Below are 21,303 nucleotides of genomic sequence, written 5' to 3' on the forward strand. Positions count from 1 at the left end.
GTTACCATAATTCAAACAGTACGGCTTTGGCGCCATGAGAAGAGAGGAGAGGAGAGGAGAGGAGAGGAGAGGAGAGTCGTATTTTGAATTTTTTATGATGATCTCCCAACTCCCACCCTTCCCAAACTTCTCTAATTTTCATATGCTTGACAGCGCCATTTACCGAATGCTCATTGATTTCTTCAAACTTCAGTTTTTCTGACTGCTTCCCAATTTTATTCTGTACCAATCAGCGATCACAACAATCTTTAGTGATTGCTTGAAGAAAGTGTGCTTTAGTGCCCATATATATGCATTCCACTCGACCAACCCACTCATCTCACCTCTATGTATATGATCATTTCTTTTGGACCTCTTCATGGATCTTATCATTATGGGTTTTTGAACTATATCCTAAGCTTTGTTCTTGTCACACTTGCAGATGGCGGACAAGACGGTTTGTCTGGTTGGACTACTTGTTGCGGTTTTGTTATGTTGGTTTCCTCCAATGGCATATGCCCAGATTACTGATCCACAAGAAGGTTTATCTTAGCTTCTATTCTTTTCCATGCATACATGTGGATGAAACCTCCCACCAAAGCTACCTTGCATGCCGCGCATATTTTGTCCTATAAATGTTCATATTCTAATCTAAATTTTGCGTCTACTGCAGTTGCCGCCTTACTGGCAGTTCGTACTTACCTCAATGATCCCTACAAGAATCTGAATTGGACCAAGAAGCATGATCCTTGTGCCTCCAATTGGACAGGGGTCATATGCTACTTAGATACTACTGATGGTTATATGCATGTTAAAGAATTGTATGTACTTCTCTTCAGTGCCTTTCTCACATTTCTGTCTTTCTTAGGAATTGCCTTGATTTGTTAGTTTCACCATTGACCAAAAATAGATTGCACCGCTATACGGAGTTATTTCACTCTCTACTTTTTATCATACTCATGTATGCGCAAATCTGATGCTGCCTGATTCAGGTCTCATATGCCTATGCTGGAGTCATTGAATCCTATTTGCTTATTTTTGTATCAATTATTCGTACTACTTCAGGGCTGAAATTCAATCTGGGACCGTGTTGCATTGTCCGTGATTGACCCATATTTGTCGGGCAAGCTCTTTGGACTTCCGAAATTAAATCTGTACTGTTAAATGCATAGTATGGCTAAAGACTAAACATCAATCAGCTTAACCCTTTTGGTTCCCAAATATGTTTGAAATGTACTTGTATCACTAAAATCTCATTAACTATAAGTTGATTATTGTTCTCTAAATTCTATACACATGCAATTTCATGGTAATGAATAAAAGGAAAATAGATAAAGGAAAAAGAGTTCCCAATTATATCATTTTTCACGTTATGTTCTTATGTTTTATTCATTCTGCTCACTCTTGGCTGTGCAGGCGCTTACTTAGATTGAACCTGTCTGGAACATTAGCTCCAGAGCTTGGCCAGCTCCCCCATATGAAAATATTGTGAGTCCTCAATAATGTGCATCTCTACTTGTATATCACTTGAGGGATCTTATGTTAATAGTACTTTCAAGTTTACTACTTAATATTAACTTTATTTATTCACTAACTGAGCATTCGAGTGTGTTATTTGCCAGGGACTTCTTGTGGAACCACATAAGTGGAAGCATACCGAAGGAGATTGGCAATATTACTGCACTTGAGTTCCTGTATGATGAGATCTCATATATATTTGACTCTGCTAATTAAGTAGCTACTCTTGTTGTTCAGTGAATGAGATCCTAATATGTAAAGCAATTGACGATATTACTATCTTTAATGTACATAGTATAAGACTTTATTATCCAAGGGACAGTTAATTTTTCCTCATCCCAAGTTGATGATCCTTTCATGTTATCATGAAGGTAAACACATAGCACATAGAAGATTTTGGTATAACTTGAATAATGCTCCTCTTCAGATACTTTCTGCATCCAATTCAGCAAAGCTAGTAACTATGCTCATTTTACCAAATATTGGATGCAATAATAAATTATTCAGCATTGAGTGACTACTTCCGAGACAATATTTATGATTTTACATGGTAATTTCTCCTCTTAATTTCAATGTAATTTTGGTTGTTTCATCCAACTAAGACCTGGTACTGTGTGATGCTATGAGAAGCTAATAACACTACTGTTTGTGTAACAGGCTTTTGAGTGGAAATCAAATATCAGGTTCTCTACCGGATGAACTTGGTTATCTTCCCAACTTGAATAAATTTCAGTTGGACCTGAACATGATATCAGGACCAATTCCCAAATCATTTGCAAACTTACCCAAAGTTCAGCATTTGTGAGTATATTTCATAACAAAGTGATTAGTCACTTAAGGTTTAGAACTTTGTACTCTTGCTTAATCATTGTTGATACTGAATGCAGCCACATGAATAACAATAGATTCAGTGGTCAGATTCCGCCTGAGCTTTCTACCCTTCCTTTACTTAAACACTTGTAAGCCCCTGACTAAATTCATCAACATAGTTAAAAGTAGATGTAGAAAATGCATGCATCATATGTCACATTACTTATGTATTGATAAACTTGATATTGACAGCCTTCTTGACAACAACAATCTGTCCGGGTATCTTCCACCACAGCTCTCACAAATGCGTAGCTTGACAATTCTGTATGTGTTGTTTATTACTACTGCAGTAGATTTTGCTTTCTTCTGCTTCTTATTGTAGCTCAGTCTGGACTACCTGAACCTCCTTTTCAAGCATTAGTGTCTTAATGATTTCTCCCTCGGCCCAACTATTCATTGCAGTCAACTGGACAACAATAACTTCTTTGGGAGTGTGATTCCAGATTCTTACAGCCAGATGCCCAAGCTCTTGAAACTGTATGGCTGTCTACCATTTTTTTGAGAAAACTATGCAGTCACATGCGAATAATGGAAGCATTTGCATTATCTATATAATAAACATATGTCAGTGATTTTTTGGTGCATGCATTCAATTTTCTAACCAACATTCACGATTTTTCTAGATCTAATAATCTTTATCATAATTGAAATCCCTGGCGATTTCTCATGCAACTGAATCTAATTGCCCGTTCAGAAATTTTCTACAGCACAATTTGCCAGCCTATGCTTTTTGATCTATTTTTATAATTTACGTTTGGTGAAAGAGGATGAAGCTAATAGTTTTCCAAGGGTTAAAGGAAAAGGTACTTATGCTGGAAATGAAGGCCATTGATTAACGAGGAAACCTGTCTCTCCATTCTAAGCTTGTAGATAGAGAGGCTTGAAAGACCAATACTTATTCATTTCGTTTGAACAGGAGCCTAAGGAACTGCAGCCTGCAGGGAAGAATACCTGATCTAAGTGGAATACAAGGCCTTCTTTACTTGTATGTGTGTAAATTCATCTGAAAAATTCCACTTTTGATTCTACATGTTAAGTGCTTCATACTTTATCTTTTCTGCATGTATGTACAATAGTTATGGAATGTATCACTAACCAAACATTAGTCTAAGTTGCGGTTAAATATGGATTAGTATATGTTTACCTTCTAACTTCTTTAATACTGTCTAAGATTGGTGATATCATTGAAATTCTTAGTTCTCTTTCATTATCTTAAGTTTTTTACTGGTGTTCCTCTTATAGGGATCTCAGCATGAATCAACTTTCCGGGGAGATAACCTCAAATAGACTATCTGAAAATATCACAACCATGTAAGTAATTTCTGGATGCCCTACCTTCTGAGCGGTCTCAATTGTCTCCTCTAATACCCTCCCTCTTTCTTGTATTTCTGCACTTGTGAGCAAATGCATGCAATTTTTTCATTTTCTTTCTGTTTGTGAGGATATTGATGTGGGTATCGTATGCATATTACCTCTCAGATTATTGTATCACTCACTGCTAATGTATAACTAATTTTTTATACCTGCAGCGTGCTATCAAACAATAAGCTCAATGGGTCCATTCCTTCCAACTATTCTGGACTCCCTCATCTCCAGAAATTGTAGGAATTCTGGCTTGTACAAATCTAGGCCTTTATCTTCAAATGCTTTTTATTTAAATTTTCTTGTATTCTCTAATCATGTCCTTTCTGTTATAGGTATTTGGACCACAACTTGTTGAGCGGATATGTACCATCTACCATTTGGGAGAATATAACCTTCACTCCAGACACAAAAGTTGATATGTAAGCCAAGATCATCTCATCTCCTTAATGTCAGTGTACCTGATGGGAATAACATTACAATTTTATCAGATGATACTTCATTGGGATGTCATCTCAATATTTTATTGTACATACTTATTACATCTGACCTTATAAAGTTTTTTTGCTGTTCCTTGCAGAAATTTTGAAGATAATTTACTTTCTGATATTTCAGGCATCCTTGACATTCCGCCAAATGTGACATTAAAGTAAGTCCTATTTTTTGTCCAATATGCACATAACATAAAATAGAAGATTTAGGTCTCAGCAGAGGTATTGATGCTTTTTCCTATGCAATTCTGTCTTTATGCAAATTGCACTGAACTGTAAAAAATTGACAGAACCTGTCAGTTTCATTTTTTGTGTTTCAGAGTTCACCATGGTGATAAATATAAACTTTTCATGTTCTGCTCTTTCTCTTTTATTTTCTTTTATCAATGACTTGTAGCCACCACCTCAGTGTTGAGTAGTTGTTTAGACTTTGATGGCTGATGACTCTTCATTTCTAGGCTCAATGGAAATCCTGTTTGTACAAATGCAATTCAACGCAACATCAGCCTACTTTGCTTACCAGATAATGGAAATGAAGTAACACCAGACAACCTGAACAAGCCAGTTTCAACTTGTCCACCTCAATCTTGTCCAATCTGGAATTACTTTGAATATGTCCCCACTTTACCAAATACATGCTTTTGTGCAGCACCTTTCGGTGTTGGACTACGACTCAGAAGTCCTAGCATATCCAATTTTCTTCCTTATCGTGCTCAATTTGATCAGTTCATAACATCAAATGTGTATGTAAAGCCAAATGTTCACTTGAATCTCTACCAGCTTTATGTTGACTCAATTGAGTGGGAACCTGGTCCAAGGCTAAGGATGTTTCTGCTCTTCTTTCCTGAATATACCAATAATTCTAATACCTTCAATGCAAGTGTAATTCAAGCAATTGCAGACACATTTGCTCGCTTCACCATACCTGGAAGCGATATATTTGGCCCTTATGATCTTCTCAATTTTACTGCACAGGGACCGTATTCAAATGGTATGCCTTCAAAACTAAACTTTTAATATTAATACTGTGATACTAAAGTACATTGGATGAACTACACCTGTTTCTGTACATGATAAAATTTGACCATTTCTCACTGAATTTTTCTCAAGCTCGAGAATGTTCCTTCTATTTTGTTCCATCTTTTTAGAATTAATATAACCAATAGTGAGAGTAAGGATGTGTACATGTCTGGAATCAGGATCCTCTTCTATCCCTTTACTTTTGCAGGATTATTATGCCAATATATCTGTTATCCTTGATCACATGTTCTGAATATTTTCTGGCATCAATATACTTGGTTGGTGTTTACTGTCTCAAGTACTTAGCTCTTAATTATACGATCTTTTCACTCAAGTTTTGATATTGCTCACTGAGAGTCAAGTAAAATTGTAGAATCATAGACTATGAGTCCAAGTATCATGTTACATGATATTTCACATTCAACATTTTTTGTCCCATCCTTCTATTTTCTTTTGGAACAGAAGCTATAGTTATTATCCTGTTAGGGATATATGTGAATTTGGATTGCAGTGTCCAATAGATCCATATTAATCACCGAAAAGCTCTTGAATTCATTTGACTTGAGAACTCTTAATGGATGCAGTATTACTTCCATCATTAAGCAATCATGGCCTTAGCAAAGGTGCAGTGGCTGGAATTATACTCGGATCTATCTCCTGTGCCATTGTCATAGTTATGAGCCTTCTGCTTTTCTTTCAGAAAATTCGTCAAAGGTCGCAAGCCAAAGTTGTCAAAGATCAATCACGTGAGCTTTCTTTTCCCATTCATGGCTATATTTCTTACATTTATGGTTGCTACTCTTCCTTAGGGGATTGTCACTCTCTGTAAACTGAATTAAGAATCTTAAACCATAAAATGGCCGTCTGGTTAATTTTTAAAGATAAGTCAAAGGCACCATCACAGATGTGCTTAAAATGGCAAGAGCAGAAAAAAATTTTGGGATCTTCCCAAGTTGACTTCTCAACTTCTGGTAGCAAAGGTAAACTACAAATAGAATACACTAAAACGGTACGCTGTTAAATCACTACTCAGACATTTGCTAAGCTGACCACTAATTGTCATAATAATACTTTTTGAATTGAAGTTTTAAGTTCAGATGCTCCCTATTTTAGCTAACCACTAATTTTTTCATCATTAAACCTCTATCTACTTCTACTGAATTTAAAGGCACACTATGCATGTCCCTGTTTTCTTTGAGTATTAATGTCTCTATATTCCTTTAGAATGGATAAGTAACAGCTTCAAGAATTGTTCACTGGTCATTGCAATCAACTGGGAACATTCAGTTAAATATTGTTCCTTCTGAAGTATCACAGTGACTGAATGTTTTCCTTCTTAGACCAAGATCATCATAGCCTTTTTTGTTCACTTTCTTGCTTATAGAGGAACTTTCTGCATAATTACCTACTTTCGATTTTTCCCTTTGAGGGCCCCCGTTCACCCAAAACATGGAATCAGAGAAAATATATTTAATAAGGTATATAAATGGTATTCATACCCATGTCAGGTTAGCTACGTAGATCCTTGTTTCCTTCTCCATCATAGTCCATTTTCAAAAGTTAGAATGATGGAGTTGAGATCACCGTTTCTACTTATCTTGTTTCATAATGTCTGGGGCTTTGGTTGCCCACTTGCCCTATTGAGCACCATCCTTGAATGTCAAGTCATAACAGTTAGTTCCCAAGTAATATATCTTCAATGAGCCTCATATGTATGATATGGTATATCTTCCTTGTATAACAGCACCCATGTTTTCATTTTTTCTCTATCTCTTCTTCTTCTAGAGCAACTACTTTGACATACTACTCTTACCTACACTTCCTTTTGCCATCTTGATCTGTCATCTCTAGGCAGTCTTACGCGTCTCTCAATTGATAATTTGCATCATTATGCATAAAATTTTGTGGTAAACCATTTCTCTTTATTCTGAATCAAGTAGCACATGTGAATTGACATCAGTGAGTTCCAACAGGGTACTTCCCTTTACGGTAAGGGCTGTAAGATAATAGATGGACGATAAGGAGTGGTAGTGAAGAAGTGAAGTATGTTCACAATTGTTGCATGCATGTAGAGCTCACTATTGCAATTCATATTGAACTAACTGTCACATGTTTCAGGTTCTTTGGCAGTTCCAAAAGTTTCCATGAAAATGGACGGAGTGAAGCCATTCAGTTTTGCGGAATTGCAAATGGCAACGAGCGGTTTCAAGATTACTACTCAAATTGGCCAAGGAGGGTATGGAAAAGTCTATAAAGGAACTTTAGCAGATGGTGTGGTTGTGGCTATAAAGCGTGCACAACAAGGTTCTTTACAGGGTGACAAAGAGTTTTATACGGAGATTGAAATGCTGTCACGCTTACATCATCGTAATTTGGTATCACTAGTTGGGTATTGTGATGAAAAAGATGAACAGGTATGCTGCATGTCGAGTTATATCTAAAGATTTAGTGCTCGTCCTTTACACTATGTTCTGAACCTCTGATGCTTTGCAGATGTTAGTTTACGAGTTCATGCCTAATGGCTCATTGCATGACCTCCTTTCTGGTAATTACATTAGTGTACTATACATTTATTTGCATTGATTATTCATGCTTGTTTATTATTTATTCCTTTCACCTTAATTCTTTAAACCTGTTGATTTACATATAAGAGGAAGGTGCTGAAAGAAAAGTCATCTAAAAAAGATCATAAAAGACTTCAATTGGCAATTACATCTTATATCATTGAATCTATCCATTCATTTGCTTAATCTTGTTTCAGTTGAATTTTCTGATATAATGTGATATTTTTCAAAGCCCCTTCTAACTCGCAGTACTACTATTCACCTTATTCTTCTTCTACTGTATTATAAGCTATTTGTCTCGTGCAACAACTAGCTAGCTGCATTTTAGCTATACAGAGATGAATTTTTCTAGTTCTGCTTCTATCAGTATGTGTGCTCCTGTGTAATCCTGAGTTCGGATTTGCCAGAAAGACTTGTTCCAAGAGTGATTAGCACTCAATAGTGACAAGTTTTCTTCAAATCCTTAGCTGCTTGTAGCATCCATCATATTAGTTTTAGACTGGAAAGATGTTGATGAAAGAAATGGGCAATCTCTTTTCCTCTGAACCAGAATAAATTATATGGGAGAATAGTTCTATGTAGTAACTTAATAACATCCCTTCTTTTCCTTTAATATGCCAGCCAAATACACAGGACCTTTAAATTTCGCAACAAGGTTGCATGTGGCCTTAGGTGCAGCCAGGGGCATTCTTTACCTCCATACTGAAGCTGATCCACCAATCATTCACCGTGATATCAAGGCAAATAACATACTTTTGGACTCCAAATGGACTGCCAAAGTATCTGATTTTGGAATCTCAAGACTCGCACCAGTATCAGATGCAAAAGGAGTTGCAACTGCACATGTATCCACCAACGTTAAAGGAACACCAGTAAGATGAACTCTTGAGTGCAAGAGTGGATTTCTTAATTTTTGAAGCACATAATTCAGACGAGGATTCTAGTATGTTATGCTTAAGGGCAATAATTACAAAATTATACTTCCAAAGTATATAGTTTTCTTGTCAAATTCTTCTTCATCAAGCAGAGACACAAAAAATAATAGGTGATGGTATTATAGTTATTTGTGTTGGAGACTGGGCCATGTAAGGCAACTAGCAGAAAATTATATGTGATATATAGTTGATGTTAGATTCCACCAAGATGCATTTAACGCCTAAGTTTTTTCATTTCTCTGCCATGCTTCGACTTGCAGGGGTATGTGGATCCAGAATATTTCTTGACCCACAAGTTAACAGAGAAAAGTGATGTTTATAGCCTTGGAATTGTATTTCTGGAGCTCTTAACAGGAATGCAGCCAATATCTCATGGAAAAAACATTGTGAGAGAGGTACCTCTTCCGTTACCAGTCGCTTTCTTTATGCTATTATGTTGACAACAATGTTACTTTTGGCAAATATCAGACGCAGCATGCAAATATGAACTTACAATCCTTATCAGGTGAACACAGCGTGCCAATCTGGGATGATGTTTTCCATCATAGACAGGAGCATGGGAGTGTACCCTTCCGACAGTGTCAAGAAATTCATGGCTTTAGCTCTCAGGTGCTCTTTGGATGAGACCAATGATAGGCCTTCCATGTTGGAAGTTGTCAGGGAGCTGGAAAATATATCATCAATGGTCCCCGAATATGACCACACAGTTTTGGATATGTCGAGCTCTGGAACCTCAGTTGCATCAGCTCCATCCTCATCTGTCTATGATAGGAGGAGCACTTACCTTACCATAGATCTCCCTGGAACTGACCTTGTTAGTGGTGTCATCCCTACCATGAGGCCCCGTTGATGATCCGACCAAATTTGCCGTCTGTGATTTTACTAGTACTTGATTGGAACCACTGTGTAAAATAAAATAGCCCCCTCGTTTTGAATGATGTGTTGTTTGCATTTGATGGCATGAATTGATTTAAATGTTAAAAGTAGAGAGAAAAATAATAAAGGAGTAAATATTGTTTCTTGATTACCTCTGAACCATCAAACTTAAGCAGCCCATTAGACAATTCACACCTGCCCCTTTTAATCTGCTTAGAGGGAAACAGATGATTAGGATAAAATGTAAAAACTCCTGTGTTTTAAAAAGTTTGCAAAAAAAAAATCTCATGTTATGAGAATAGATTAAAAATCCTCTTGTGTTTTGTAAAACTCAGCAACAAACACCTCTTTCGGTAGTAATTAACGGAAGGTGCATTACACGCGTTTTTTGAGCATGTGGGGATATTTTTTACTTCTTTTTAGGTGTTTTTTTTACTAAAATACCCTTTTTTTGTTTTATTTTTGTATTATTTTATAATTTAAATTAAAAAATATTAAATTATATTTGATTGATTTAATATTAAATATTAAAATAAATTATATTTAATTGAAATAATTTTATAATTTTTAATTGTTAAATCTAATTTTTTAATTAATTAAAATAAATATTTAATTATAATAATTATTATTATAATTATTCTTAATTAGTAAAAATATTTAATTATTATAATTATTTAAAATATTCTCAATTTAACTAAAACATATTTTAATAATATAACTAAAATTAATTAAAAAATTAAAAAAGCAATTTTTGCCTCTTTTTTGCCGGAAACTTGTTTCTAAATTTTTAGCACCATCTGGATGAGTTTCCGACAGCTAATGGTACCATTTGAATCTTCTCTTCAAGACCAACATTTTCATACCTTCAATTTGAGTTTTCGTCAATCGAAAAGATTGGGCTCAAGCCACAACCGCCAAACATGTTTGTCATCGATTCATCGTCATCCAGTCAAATCTCGGTCTCAGACCACCACCATCAGACTCGCCTCTTCAAGACGATTCTAACGAGACCAGCCTCACCCAATTTGGTAAAGAATTTATGGAGATAGAATAATTTCAAGAACTGAACTGCCGTGACGGAGATGGTGGTGGGGTGGGGTACTAAGCTTTTTTTTTTTTAATATACAAAAATAATATATTTTTAAAATTTTAAATTATTTATATATAATATAAGTTAAATAATTTGTTGAATCTAGACCTTTTATTTTTTTAAAATCTAACGATTGAAATTAATGGTAAGATCTAATGATTTGATCAAAGAATATTCAACGATCATTAAAATAAGAAATAATATATATTAAGTAAGGGTATGACGATCATTTTCTAAAAAATTAACACCATTAGTTGAGTTTAACGAAAATGGAGCAATTGAGCTAAATTTTGCTAAGGGACTTTTAACCTATTCTCATAATAGAAAAAAAAAAATTACAGACTTTTTAAAACACACAAGGGTTTTATGCATTTAATCCCAGATGATTAACATCTGATGCGGCATTATTAGTTCTTTTGTGAGGCAGAATTGCCATATCAATGAAATTTTAAGTATCAACTGAGAAGTATTATTGATGCAATTTTTTCTGTCCCTGAACTGCCTTTGGTTCAGACCTTGTTAGTTGTTCGGATCAAGTAACTCGAATAATTCACACGGCGACAGGAAGAATTTGATGTAGACATAGATACATTTGAATCAACCTTTGTGTTGGGAAACACTGCCCCCACCGCTGGCAAAAAGGTAGTCAGAACTGGGACCCTAGTCATCAACCAGCACCTACTAAACTCCAAGCTACATAACATGCAAAACAATGAGCCATCAGCAAGATTTCGCAACATTCTCATATCCTATCTTAAACCATCAGCTACAGTGTTTTCCATATACATTCAAATACAATAAATATTTACGAGCATTTCGATTAACGTATGAGGGCCAAAGAGCCCATTGCTGACGACAAAAAAGTAGCAGTTAACTTAAAGGTGCAGCATTCGTATCTTCAACGTCCTGATGCTTCAGAACCTTCAAACAAAAATCTCAGATCTTCCACTGTGAGGCGAGTAGCATGGCCACCACTTTGATCTTCACCAAAAGCCGATGCAACCATTTTTCTCTTTTCTTCCTGAAGAAATATTAAGCAGTTAAATAACTAAATTTAGAAAGATGTTGCGACTCGTGAACCCAAAAGGTAGCAAGAAAAAAGGTTAAGGAACAGCTTCCTAGTGCAAATAACAAAGTTTCACTGGATCTCGTTGCATTACACTAGACTGTTATAAGAAATACTACCACTTGCAGCCAAGGAACTCCAAGTACAACCCGTACAAGGCACACTCCCAAGGCTAGGCCCAGGATTTGCTTCAACACATACAAACAGTAAATATTTGCCTCAAAACAGGGAAACGCATTAATCTCTTTAAGCATTTTCTGTATGAATAAGACTACATTAAAAGACAATTAGTTTCATTAATGATTTTCAATGTGACAATGTTATCCACATGCAGCGGATGTGCTTTTACCTGGTACTAGTGCAAAATAGAAGATAGGGGATCAATAATCAAGCTCAAACGTAGCTTTATGCTTGAGGAGTCTCGACAATAAGTGGATACTAAAAATTCGACTTATGACTAAGAGAGACTAATGATATGATGAAGTAGATGGTTAAAGAGGAACATGCCACAGACTAGGATGATCCACGGCACGTGAATACAGGAACAATTAGGTGACTATGGTTATAAGAGTTAATTCTCCAAAATCATGCATAATAGCTGCATAATGTAAAGCAACCACAAAGCCTCGACCTAATACATGAACAAAAGTGAAACACCAGAGAGTAGAAGATCACATGGCAGGACCTGAAGAGCTAAGATGCGATCTTCAACTGTATCCTTGATGGTTAACCTTGATACAGTAACCGGACGTGTTTGTCCTATTCTATGAGCTCGATCAACAGCCTGGTCTTCTGTGGTGGGATTCCACCAAAGATCCAAAAGGATTACACGGCAAGCGGCAACCATATTCAGGCCCAGATTTCCAGCTTTTAGGGACATTAACATGACATCCACCTGCAATACATAATTAGATCAAAAGAGGGAAAAGAGTTGAATAGGGCCCCCTAAGAAATTCTCCCGCCACAACTAGAAGACTAAAAGACAAGACAGGCAAGCACTATGTGAGAATTGAAGGAACTACAGCAGCGATCATAAGAGTATCTTAAGAATAAACATTTTAGTGGATCAACTTCATACCATCTTAGTGATATGTGAAACTAATAGTTGAAAAATTTTCATGAAAGGATGTGGTTAATTTCATAACTTCTTCTGCAGAGGAATAATGGCATGTATAAATGTGAATGAATATTAAACACTCTCTTTGAAACAAATTTTAGAAGGGGAATGTGAGACTTAATTATTTCCACAGAAGCAAACCAACAGCAAGACATTCATTGGAGCGTGACAAAAGAACCTGCATATGGTAAGACAATAGATAACCTCAACAATAAAGGTAACACGAAGTATACTGGTTTACCCAAGCAAACAAAGTGCCTGGTATCACGAAAAAGGTTCATCAGCAAAATAACTAATAGCAGTCAACTTTCTTCCTTGCTTAAACCGTTCAAATTCTGGCTGCTAGCCATTGCATTGGACATCAAAATTTTCCTATAGTGATGCAACTCAAAGAAACAGGCCAAGGCTCAAAGATTAATGCTAGGAAGTATAATCAGATGCTATATTTAGAGTCTTCTGAGTTTATCATTTTTGCCTATTTAATATTAATACATGTATGCCTCTAACCACAAAAGGAGCAAAAGCTTTGATTGATTGTCCACCACATGGAGACATTCCATAAGGAAGAAAAAGATTGTAACATAATACCAAGAACTATATCTTCAAACCCATGCAATCGAGAATCTGAAACACAAGAATTACAAGGAAAGAGGTTGGAAAATGCCAGAAAACCAACCCAATGGATTACTCCAACTAGCAAGAAAATCATAAACATGGACCAAGTTCCAACCTCAGGATCAGTGTTAAACTCTTTGACAGCCTTGTCTCGAGCAGCAATTGACATAGTACCATCAAGCCTCCGGTAATTGATACATGAATTCTTCAGTGACATTTCCACTAAGTCCAACATGCTTGTCCATTGGGAAAAAACAATAGCCTTTTCACGTCCTCTACTCTCCGATTCCAAGCAAAGACCACTTGGAGATGAAGCATCGCCATCATATCTGACCAAATCATATAACTCTGAATCCCGACTTTTTGATATGCAATTTGACTTGAGAATTTCAAGAGCAGACTTGATTTTTGAAGATATATAATTCCTCTGTAGAACTATAGATTTCTCACTATCATATGAAACAGGGGTATCACCATCAATATCATCAGATATGCATCTCCTTAAGGTAGATCTGGAATATACAACATCAGCACCAAGTTGTTCTTTGCATTCAGGGGCAGGACAAGTATTATCTTCCCCTGTCAAATAATCTGAGACACACTGATAACAGAAAACATGTCCGCACATTGTGACAACTGCATTTTCAGGAGGATCCTACGCAAGTAAATCATTTAAAAACTACATCAGATTCTAGTACATGACAATTCTCTAAATTAAAAATACTATGAGAGCTACAATTAAAAAATTCAACCTGAAATTTACTTTTTATATGATCCAAAATCTAACGTGCCGATTGTAATTAATATCAAATTGGCCACCTCTAGTCTTATAAGGACAAAATCCCTCCCCTCACATGCGTTCTCACTAGCACTAATAAAAAAATCTTCATGTTGGATATGTTAGAAATCATTATATCAAGAGAATGCTTTAACCCCATGCCACGCTCTCAAGCTTGGTCTTAGTTATCTAAGTGTCTTTCAAGATTCCTTTCAAACCAGTAACAGACAGCAGACCAATATAAAGGAGCACTTCCTGGAGGTGCACAGGCGAAGAAGTTCAAACACTGACAAATTCACTGCAAGTGAAGTACAAAAAATGGAAATTGAGCAATGGGAAGTCCTAGAAAGTGGGAGACGTACTCTGCACACAAGACATATGGCCAACGAAGTTTCCAATTGTTTCAATAAATTAACGAGCAATTCCTTGGGGAGCATCTTGGCCATCTCAGAGGAAACTTTTCCGACAGGGTCAGAGCCAAACCCTTTGACAAGCAACGGATGGTCACAAGCTTGACGAAGACGCAGCAGTAGCAATAGAATATTTGCATAATTTTGGTTGACTGTACCAGCAGCAGCATAAGCCTGCAAAGTAACTTCTTTAAATCCAAGGTTTTTCAAAAATAAGCAAAACCAGATATCAGATACCTTAAAAATATTCTGATGCACTCCTCCACACAGCAAAACTGTGAATGGAAAAGTTGAAAAGACATTGAGTTGCATGCTAATGCATATTGTTCGAGACAAATGTTCTCAATATTTAGTTATCAAGGAATGTTAAAGGCACATTATGCTTTTCTTATAGGATAACATCATCATTCTGTATAGGTGATCAGGAATCTGTCAATCTAGCAAAAAGGGGATACTTTCCTTGCAACTGGTACACGATCATAAAACTTGGCTAACCTAAGAGCATCTGTAACATTTTCATGTAGACCAACCACTTGAAATTGATGCCAATCAAAAATAATCTTAGAAGAGAGTAGCAGAATGTTTTGGACAGCAACTCTAATATGGCTATCCCAGTAACACCATTTCTTTGCTAACTTCAAAGGGAACTTAGTATGTTATAAATGACTCAAGGTAACGTTTTCTTCTCTAAAGTTGCAACATGGTTACCATTTTACACCAGTTACACAAACAATATCAAACACCATATCAGACTTCCGTTGTATCAAAGCAAAAGGTGTAAGATTTTTAACCAGAGGCTAAAACCCTATCTTGGCAGTTGCAATATCAACTTGATCTGGTAGGTGTTAGAAATGCACTTCTTTCACATGCAAAGAAGTCAATAGAGACTATTAAAACCTCGATGCAACTGTTACAAAATCCTGCAGCAGGGAGCAAATTGGATGCAAAATTAAGATATTAGAAAAAATAACATCACACCTAAAGAGGACAGAACAATACAAACAGCTGATTTTTGACCTCATTGTCAGGCACAACTGCCAACATTAGCAGTAGCAACACTCATGCTATTGGCACACAGTAAATATGGGATATAGATAGGAGATACATACACACATGGGAGACAGACCTTGAATTGTTTGCGTGAATCTGCCTCAAGTTTGTTATAGAAAGTCCGCTCTTCTAAAGAGAAGTCCACCCTTGTCAAATGTATTTTCTTGGGAGGCAGGGTGATTATAGGCTCACCGTCAATCAATGTACCTAAGTAACAAATAGTAAAAGATCATCACCATTTTCCAATACATGATTCTGGAAAGGTTATGAATCCAAATCAACTGTCACCATCCAGGCACGTAAGTTAATCAGAAAAGAGAAATGAGGACGAGTTAACCATGTTTATTAGAAAAAAAGACAACCAAGGTCGAAAAAGTTGCAAAATATAACAGTAGAGAAGTAATTTGCCAAAAACCAAGCAACAAAAAACACCTGCATGGCAAAAGATTTTAATGTGAGGAAATAAATTTCAGCATGAATCCATTAGGAATCACTGAATCTTTCACCAGGGTTACACCCAATATTTGTCAGGAAGTCATAGACAGCATCAAGAAAGAAGAGAAGTTCAAATCACTAGCAATATGCAATTGGCAGCATGCAGAACTTTAAACATAAAAGATCTCAAGGGTCTAGAAGGAGCAAAATCCAAGATTTATGGTCCATGATTTTGTCATTTTTGCATGTATGTTCCCAAAACTTATTCTCTAATCCAGTAAAGAATTAATAGAAGATAAGTAAATCATTTCATATTATCAGCTGTCCTTCTGCAACACATCATAAGTGGTATGCAGTTTTCCACTAAGTAATGTGATATGACATTTTCACATTTAACCATACTATCTGCAGTAAATGATTGAACAACATACATAATCACCTTTTGTTCGGCGCAACATGATATTCCTTAAGACAACTTGAAGCTTCTTGTAACCTTTAACTGAGTCTCTAGATATTAGGGCCTTGATAGAGGAGCCAAATGTTTTGTACTTATCATATGGATCATATCTCAAAAATCTAAAGTAGCTGAATAATTCATCTACAGAATTTTGTATGGGTGTTCCAGATAAGCACCATCTTCGTTTTGCTCTAAGGCTGCAGCAAGCTCTGGCCACTTGAGTTCTGTGATTTTTTATTGTTTGAGATTCATCCAAAACAACCCTAGACCATTTTACCCTTGCCAATGTACCAGAATTGCTATCAAAAGCAGACATATCAATTTCTTTTTTACCCTTCTTGGATTTCTTATTAGCTGACTTTTTTTGTTTTTTCTCCATGGAAAATGCAGAAGATAATCCATATCTCTCTCCATCTTTTTGTTCGTCATCATCCTCCTCAACCAAAGGTTGCTTCGGAACTTCATTTGTCACAATAGCATATGTTGTTAAAACTGCATCATATTTCGCCAATGCAACAGGATCCTTAGTCCTATTGCCTCCGTGATAAATTAGGACAGAAAGTCGAGCTCTGTCAGTAACTTTCTCATCCAGCTCCCGAGCCCACTGGCGAAGAACACTAGCTGGACAGACAATCAATGTACCTGCTGTTGGCCTCCTGCTGTGGAATCCCTTAATTGTATTACTCGCTTGTGGAAGTATTGTAAAATCATCAGATTCTTTAAACTGGTTTGCATCATCAAGTGCAACACAAGCACTAGTAGCATCATCATCATCCAAGTTCAAGGCTTCAGTTCTGGTATTACATGAGTCCTTGGGTTTAGATTTTGCCTCCAGAGCCTTTTGCATCTGTATGAGGGCAATCATTGACACTGTCTTACCAAGGCCCTGCAGTATGGAAAATTATAAAGTAGATCGATGTCCAGCCAAATGTCCGAAATAGTGGAAGTTGTGCAGGAGATTGAAGGAAAAAAAAGATTAATTGAATCACTAGTTGCTGACCTGGTCATCAGCCAGAATTCCCCCTAAACATAAACCAGACGATTCCTTACTAAGCATCCATGCCAAAGCAATTTTCTGAAAAGTAAGAAGGTCAATGCTTAAAACCACAAGCACCTGATGCAGTTAAAGGATGACTAACATAAGCAAACAAGGACCTGGTGCCTAAGAAGAGAAACTGACAAGAGTCCATCAGGTAAAGCAGCTTCAACTTTAGGCTGGTGAAGATCCTGCAGGAAAAATACATCACCTTCAAATGTAACTCATTCGTGGATTCATTAATTAAACAGTAGCAGGTCTGAGCAGTTCCAAGAAATGGAAAGAAACAAGAGGAAAAGGAAACCAAGACCAGTGATACAGGTCAAAGAAAATGCAAAAGGTAAACTCAGATGTAACTAACAATACCTGCACAGCAGCTTGAAAAACAAATCTCTCATCAGCTCCTGCAGGCCTTTCTTCAGCTACTCCAGTATGGTGGAATGTATCATTTGAACCAACAAATGGGGTAGCTGAAGAATGTTTTCCAGGCATCAAAGATGGAGGTAATAGCCGATTTCCCTTTCTCTCATACAATGATGAATCATTCCCACCGCCCCACATAAAATCTTCTTTCATTGAGTTCCTTCCATTAGAAGGACTAGACCAAGTTGCTGAGTGGTAAGATTTTCCATACGTTTCACGAATTTCACTTGCACCAACATTTTCGACTAGATTGTTTGATCGCATGCTAGACGTAGAAGGCTGAAGGGATGCAGGAAGGGCTCTCTTCATAGGTTGATGAGAAGAATGTATTTCATGACTTGTACCAAGTCCACGAGGATTACTTGAACTATTTTTTTGTTTAACATTTCCATCCATCCACGAACTTGCAGCCCCAACAGTCTCAGCAGTATTCAATCGCTTATGTGGTCTTGATGGCATTTCATCATAAACAATCTGCCTCTTCGAGGAAGAAGGGTCTTTACGAGAAAGACCATTATAACCTGCAAATTGCACCATAGCTATCTGATCTATAACATCAATTCCATCACAATGATAAAGCCAGTGATATCCACTAATGCTGGCATTACCTGTCAAATTAGAATGAGCTGAAGATGCCCAAGATGGAAGAATCCTGGAATTGATAGAAGAGGCAGTATCCCTCACTGGAGACTCATCTCTGTAATTGTCTATTTCCCGTAAATCTGAATCACTGTCTGTTGAACTGATATCTATAGGATCTACTGAAGCCATTGCAGCAAGAGAATGATTACTAGGTGCATTTACCAACAACTCAGAAGAGTAAACAAATGCGGAACTGACCTGCAGTTCAGATCAACACATCACAATGGGATAAACAGGGCATTGACATGCATGCCACAAACATCTGGAAGAAACAATTTTCTCTTACCACGCATGAAAAACGCCTTAAATAATCAAGTATCCCACCAAATATTGAGTGTCCCCGGCTGAACTTTAATATACTATCCACATGGTCAGGCATCTAAAGACATGAAATGGCCAGCATGGTAGGAAAACATAGGCAAGGGAGAATAATCTCAAGGGCATTGATTAGACGCCACACACTCCTACCTGAAGATTCAATAAGAAGACAAACCAGAGCAACCCATGACAAAATTGAGTACAAATAGAGAAGAAGAAAACGGATTAGAAAATAAATAACCAAAAGGAGGATGCCAATGTACATGCATGAATGAGAAGAAAAAGTGAAAAGGCACCATCTTGAAGGAAAAATTCCAATACTCAAGAGTCAAAGAAAATTTTCAAGTTTAGTAATTTTAATTACACTGAAGTACGCACACCATACAAGAAACCTCCCCAAAATATATTTCTTTGTTTGCTAATAATGTCATGTGCTTCAACGGAACCGGGAAACAAAAACGGCAAGAAATATCTGAAGTTACAATTCAGTATGAAAAACAAATAGAAAGACAGAAAAGAAGTGGTGCATGTGAGTGTTGCGAGAAAAAATGGCAAGGGGGGAGGAGAAATTCTCACTAACCTAGTATGAGATTCGGAGAGAGATGGTTGAAATTGAAAGGGGAGTGGGAAGAGTGCAGCGTATCTTATGGTCTTCTTGGGGTTGACCAACACACACAGGAGCCCTAATCGGAAAGGAAGTGAAGTGGGACAGAAATCTTGGAAGTCATCACAGAGAAAGAGAGAGGAGAGAGGAGTGAGGAGTGAGGAGGAGAGGGCTACAGCCTACAAACAGCCATTCGCTCGCTTCTTTGCTTCCGTTCCCCCACTTACTTTGAAGCTCAGAAATCAGAAAGAATACAGCTGCCTTCTCTAAACTATTTTTGAAACGTAAAACATAAATTATTTTTTTTTAGTGTAACCGTAACGGATCTAATATTATTTATGAATAAATTGATTATAATCATTAATATCATATTTATATTTTATAACAATAGATAACTATAGTAATCATATCAACTACTATTAAAATAAAATGATACTTCGTATTAAAGTAGTTCAAGACATATTTTTATACTAGAATAATCTTAAAGTCATGGGCATGAACTACACCTCATTTGCAATTCGAAATATGGAAAACGCAGTTGCAATTAAACCATAAAAGCAATTTTTATAAATTAGTATTAATAATTGTTGCATCATTTATGCCTATCATCACTACTTAATTAATTGTACAATTGCACAATTGATTTTGGGTCCATAAATTACTCAACGATTCATTCATCTCCTATATAAACCAAATCTGGGTCTCAGAACATATATATAATTGTTTTGCCTTGCCTTGCCTTGAGCTATGTCTGATATGTGCGTCTTGTCTTTTTCCATCAACTCAATAGAACCTCGCTTTTCCATGACACCAGTATAATATCAGGAAAACTTGCAACATTGTTGGAAACTTGGTTACCAATCTGCAACTTAGATCAATCAATATCATCTTTTTTTAACTTCAAATGACTGCCATCTTATAACAATCCAAATGGGACGTTGAATGTGACTTTTCACCAAGTTTTCTGCATTTGATTGAGTAATAAGTATATTGGCCATAGATAAACGATAACACTAGAACTAACATGACATGCAGTGCTTGTGTGATCAAAATACATCATCCCCTTCATTCTTACATCAACAATAACAATAACCACCATGGTATTTCCTAAGAACAGCTTCAATTTCTACTGCAACCGCATCAAGACATAGATAGTATCATCTATCAATATATCACACCAATTCTCTGTCTTTATCCATTTGATCCATTTATGCATAACAAGAGAATGAAACATGAGACCTCCATATTACATTTACGACTAATATTGTCTCCAACCATCATACAAGTAGTCCCAACATCGCTTGTAGGACACAGATCAGTCATTCGTTTCTAAACTCAGTCTATTAACAATTTCTTTCTTCCTTCCTTCCTTTTTTTTCTTTTTAAGAAACAAAACCAAAACTTGCATATTTATGGTAGAATAATCATAAAGCATAACCTCTGATTTAGCCCAAAACCTGTTATTGAATACTAGCACTTCACCCCATATTCGATCAATAATGTCTACATCAAACTAAACTATGCCAAACTACGATACCAATACAAGGTGGGTGGAGCATTAAACAGCCACTTGATAGTACAGACAAGCTCCAAAGTATGATGTACTCGGAGGAGGACAATACAGGCTGCAGCTATCTGCAGATCCAG

General features: G+C 36.5%; 2 protein-coding genes across 3 annotated transcripts; one reads left to right on the top strand and one right to left on the bottom strand.

Moving 5' to 3' along the window:
• Window positions 149–9,746, top strand: LOC105174690 (probable LRR receptor-like serine/threonine-protein kinase At1g06840). 2 transcript variants are annotated; one of them, XM_020697680.1, is made up of 21 exons: window positions 149–329; window positions 422–521; window positions 653–800; window positions 1,396–1,467; window positions 1,602–1,673; window positions 2,155–2,298; window positions 2,385–2,456; window positions 2,560–2,631; window positions 2,770–2,844; window positions 3,284–3,352; window positions 3,610–3,678; window positions 3,897–3,968; window positions 4,065–4,151; window positions 4,310–4,378; window positions 4,679–5,211; window positions 5,825–5,986; window positions 7,359–7,654; window positions 7,734–7,785; window positions 8,426–8,676; window positions 9,000–9,134; window positions 9,208–9,493. In XM_020697680.1, the coding sequence occupies exons 1-21, from the start codon at window positions 291–293 to the stop codon at window positions 9,361–9,363; spliced, it is 2,745 nt and encodes a 914-aa protein (XP_020553339.1). In that variant the 5' UTR covers window positions 149–290; the 3' UTR covers window positions 9,364–9,493. The 2 variants fall into 2 exon arrangements, with proteins under 2 accessions (XP_020553339.1, XP_011095176.1); XM_011096874.2 differs by having other exon boundaries at window positions 163–329; window positions 9,245–9,746.
• LOC105174691 (helicase-like transcription factor CHR28) lies at window positions 11,269–19,916 on the bottom strand. The gene is made up of 12 exons (XM_011096875.2): window positions 19,633–19,916; window positions 19,021–19,202; window positions 18,701–18,932; window positions 18,036–18,613; window positions 17,789–17,860; window positions 17,634–17,708; window positions 16,616–17,519; window positions 15,818–15,948; window positions 14,644–14,865; window positions 13,619–14,158; window positions 12,457–12,666; window positions 11,269–11,726 (listed from the first exon to the last, which is right to left on the bottom strand). Exons 2-12 carry the CDS (start codon window positions 19,111–19,113, stop codon window positions 11,604–11,606), a joined length of 3,180 nt encoding a protein of 1,059 aa, XP_011095177.1. The 5' UTR covers window positions 19,114–19,202; window positions 19,633–19,916; the 3' UTR covers window positions 11,269–11,603.

Source organism: Sesamum indicum, linkage group LG11, assembly GCF_000512975.1.
Source record: "Sesamum indicum cultivar Zhongzhi No. 13 linkage group LG11, S_indicum_v1.0, whole genome shotgun sequence".
NCBI classification, from domain to species: Eukaryota; Viridiplantae; Streptophyta; class Magnoliopsida; order Lamiales; family Pedaliaceae; genus Sesamum; species Sesamum indicum.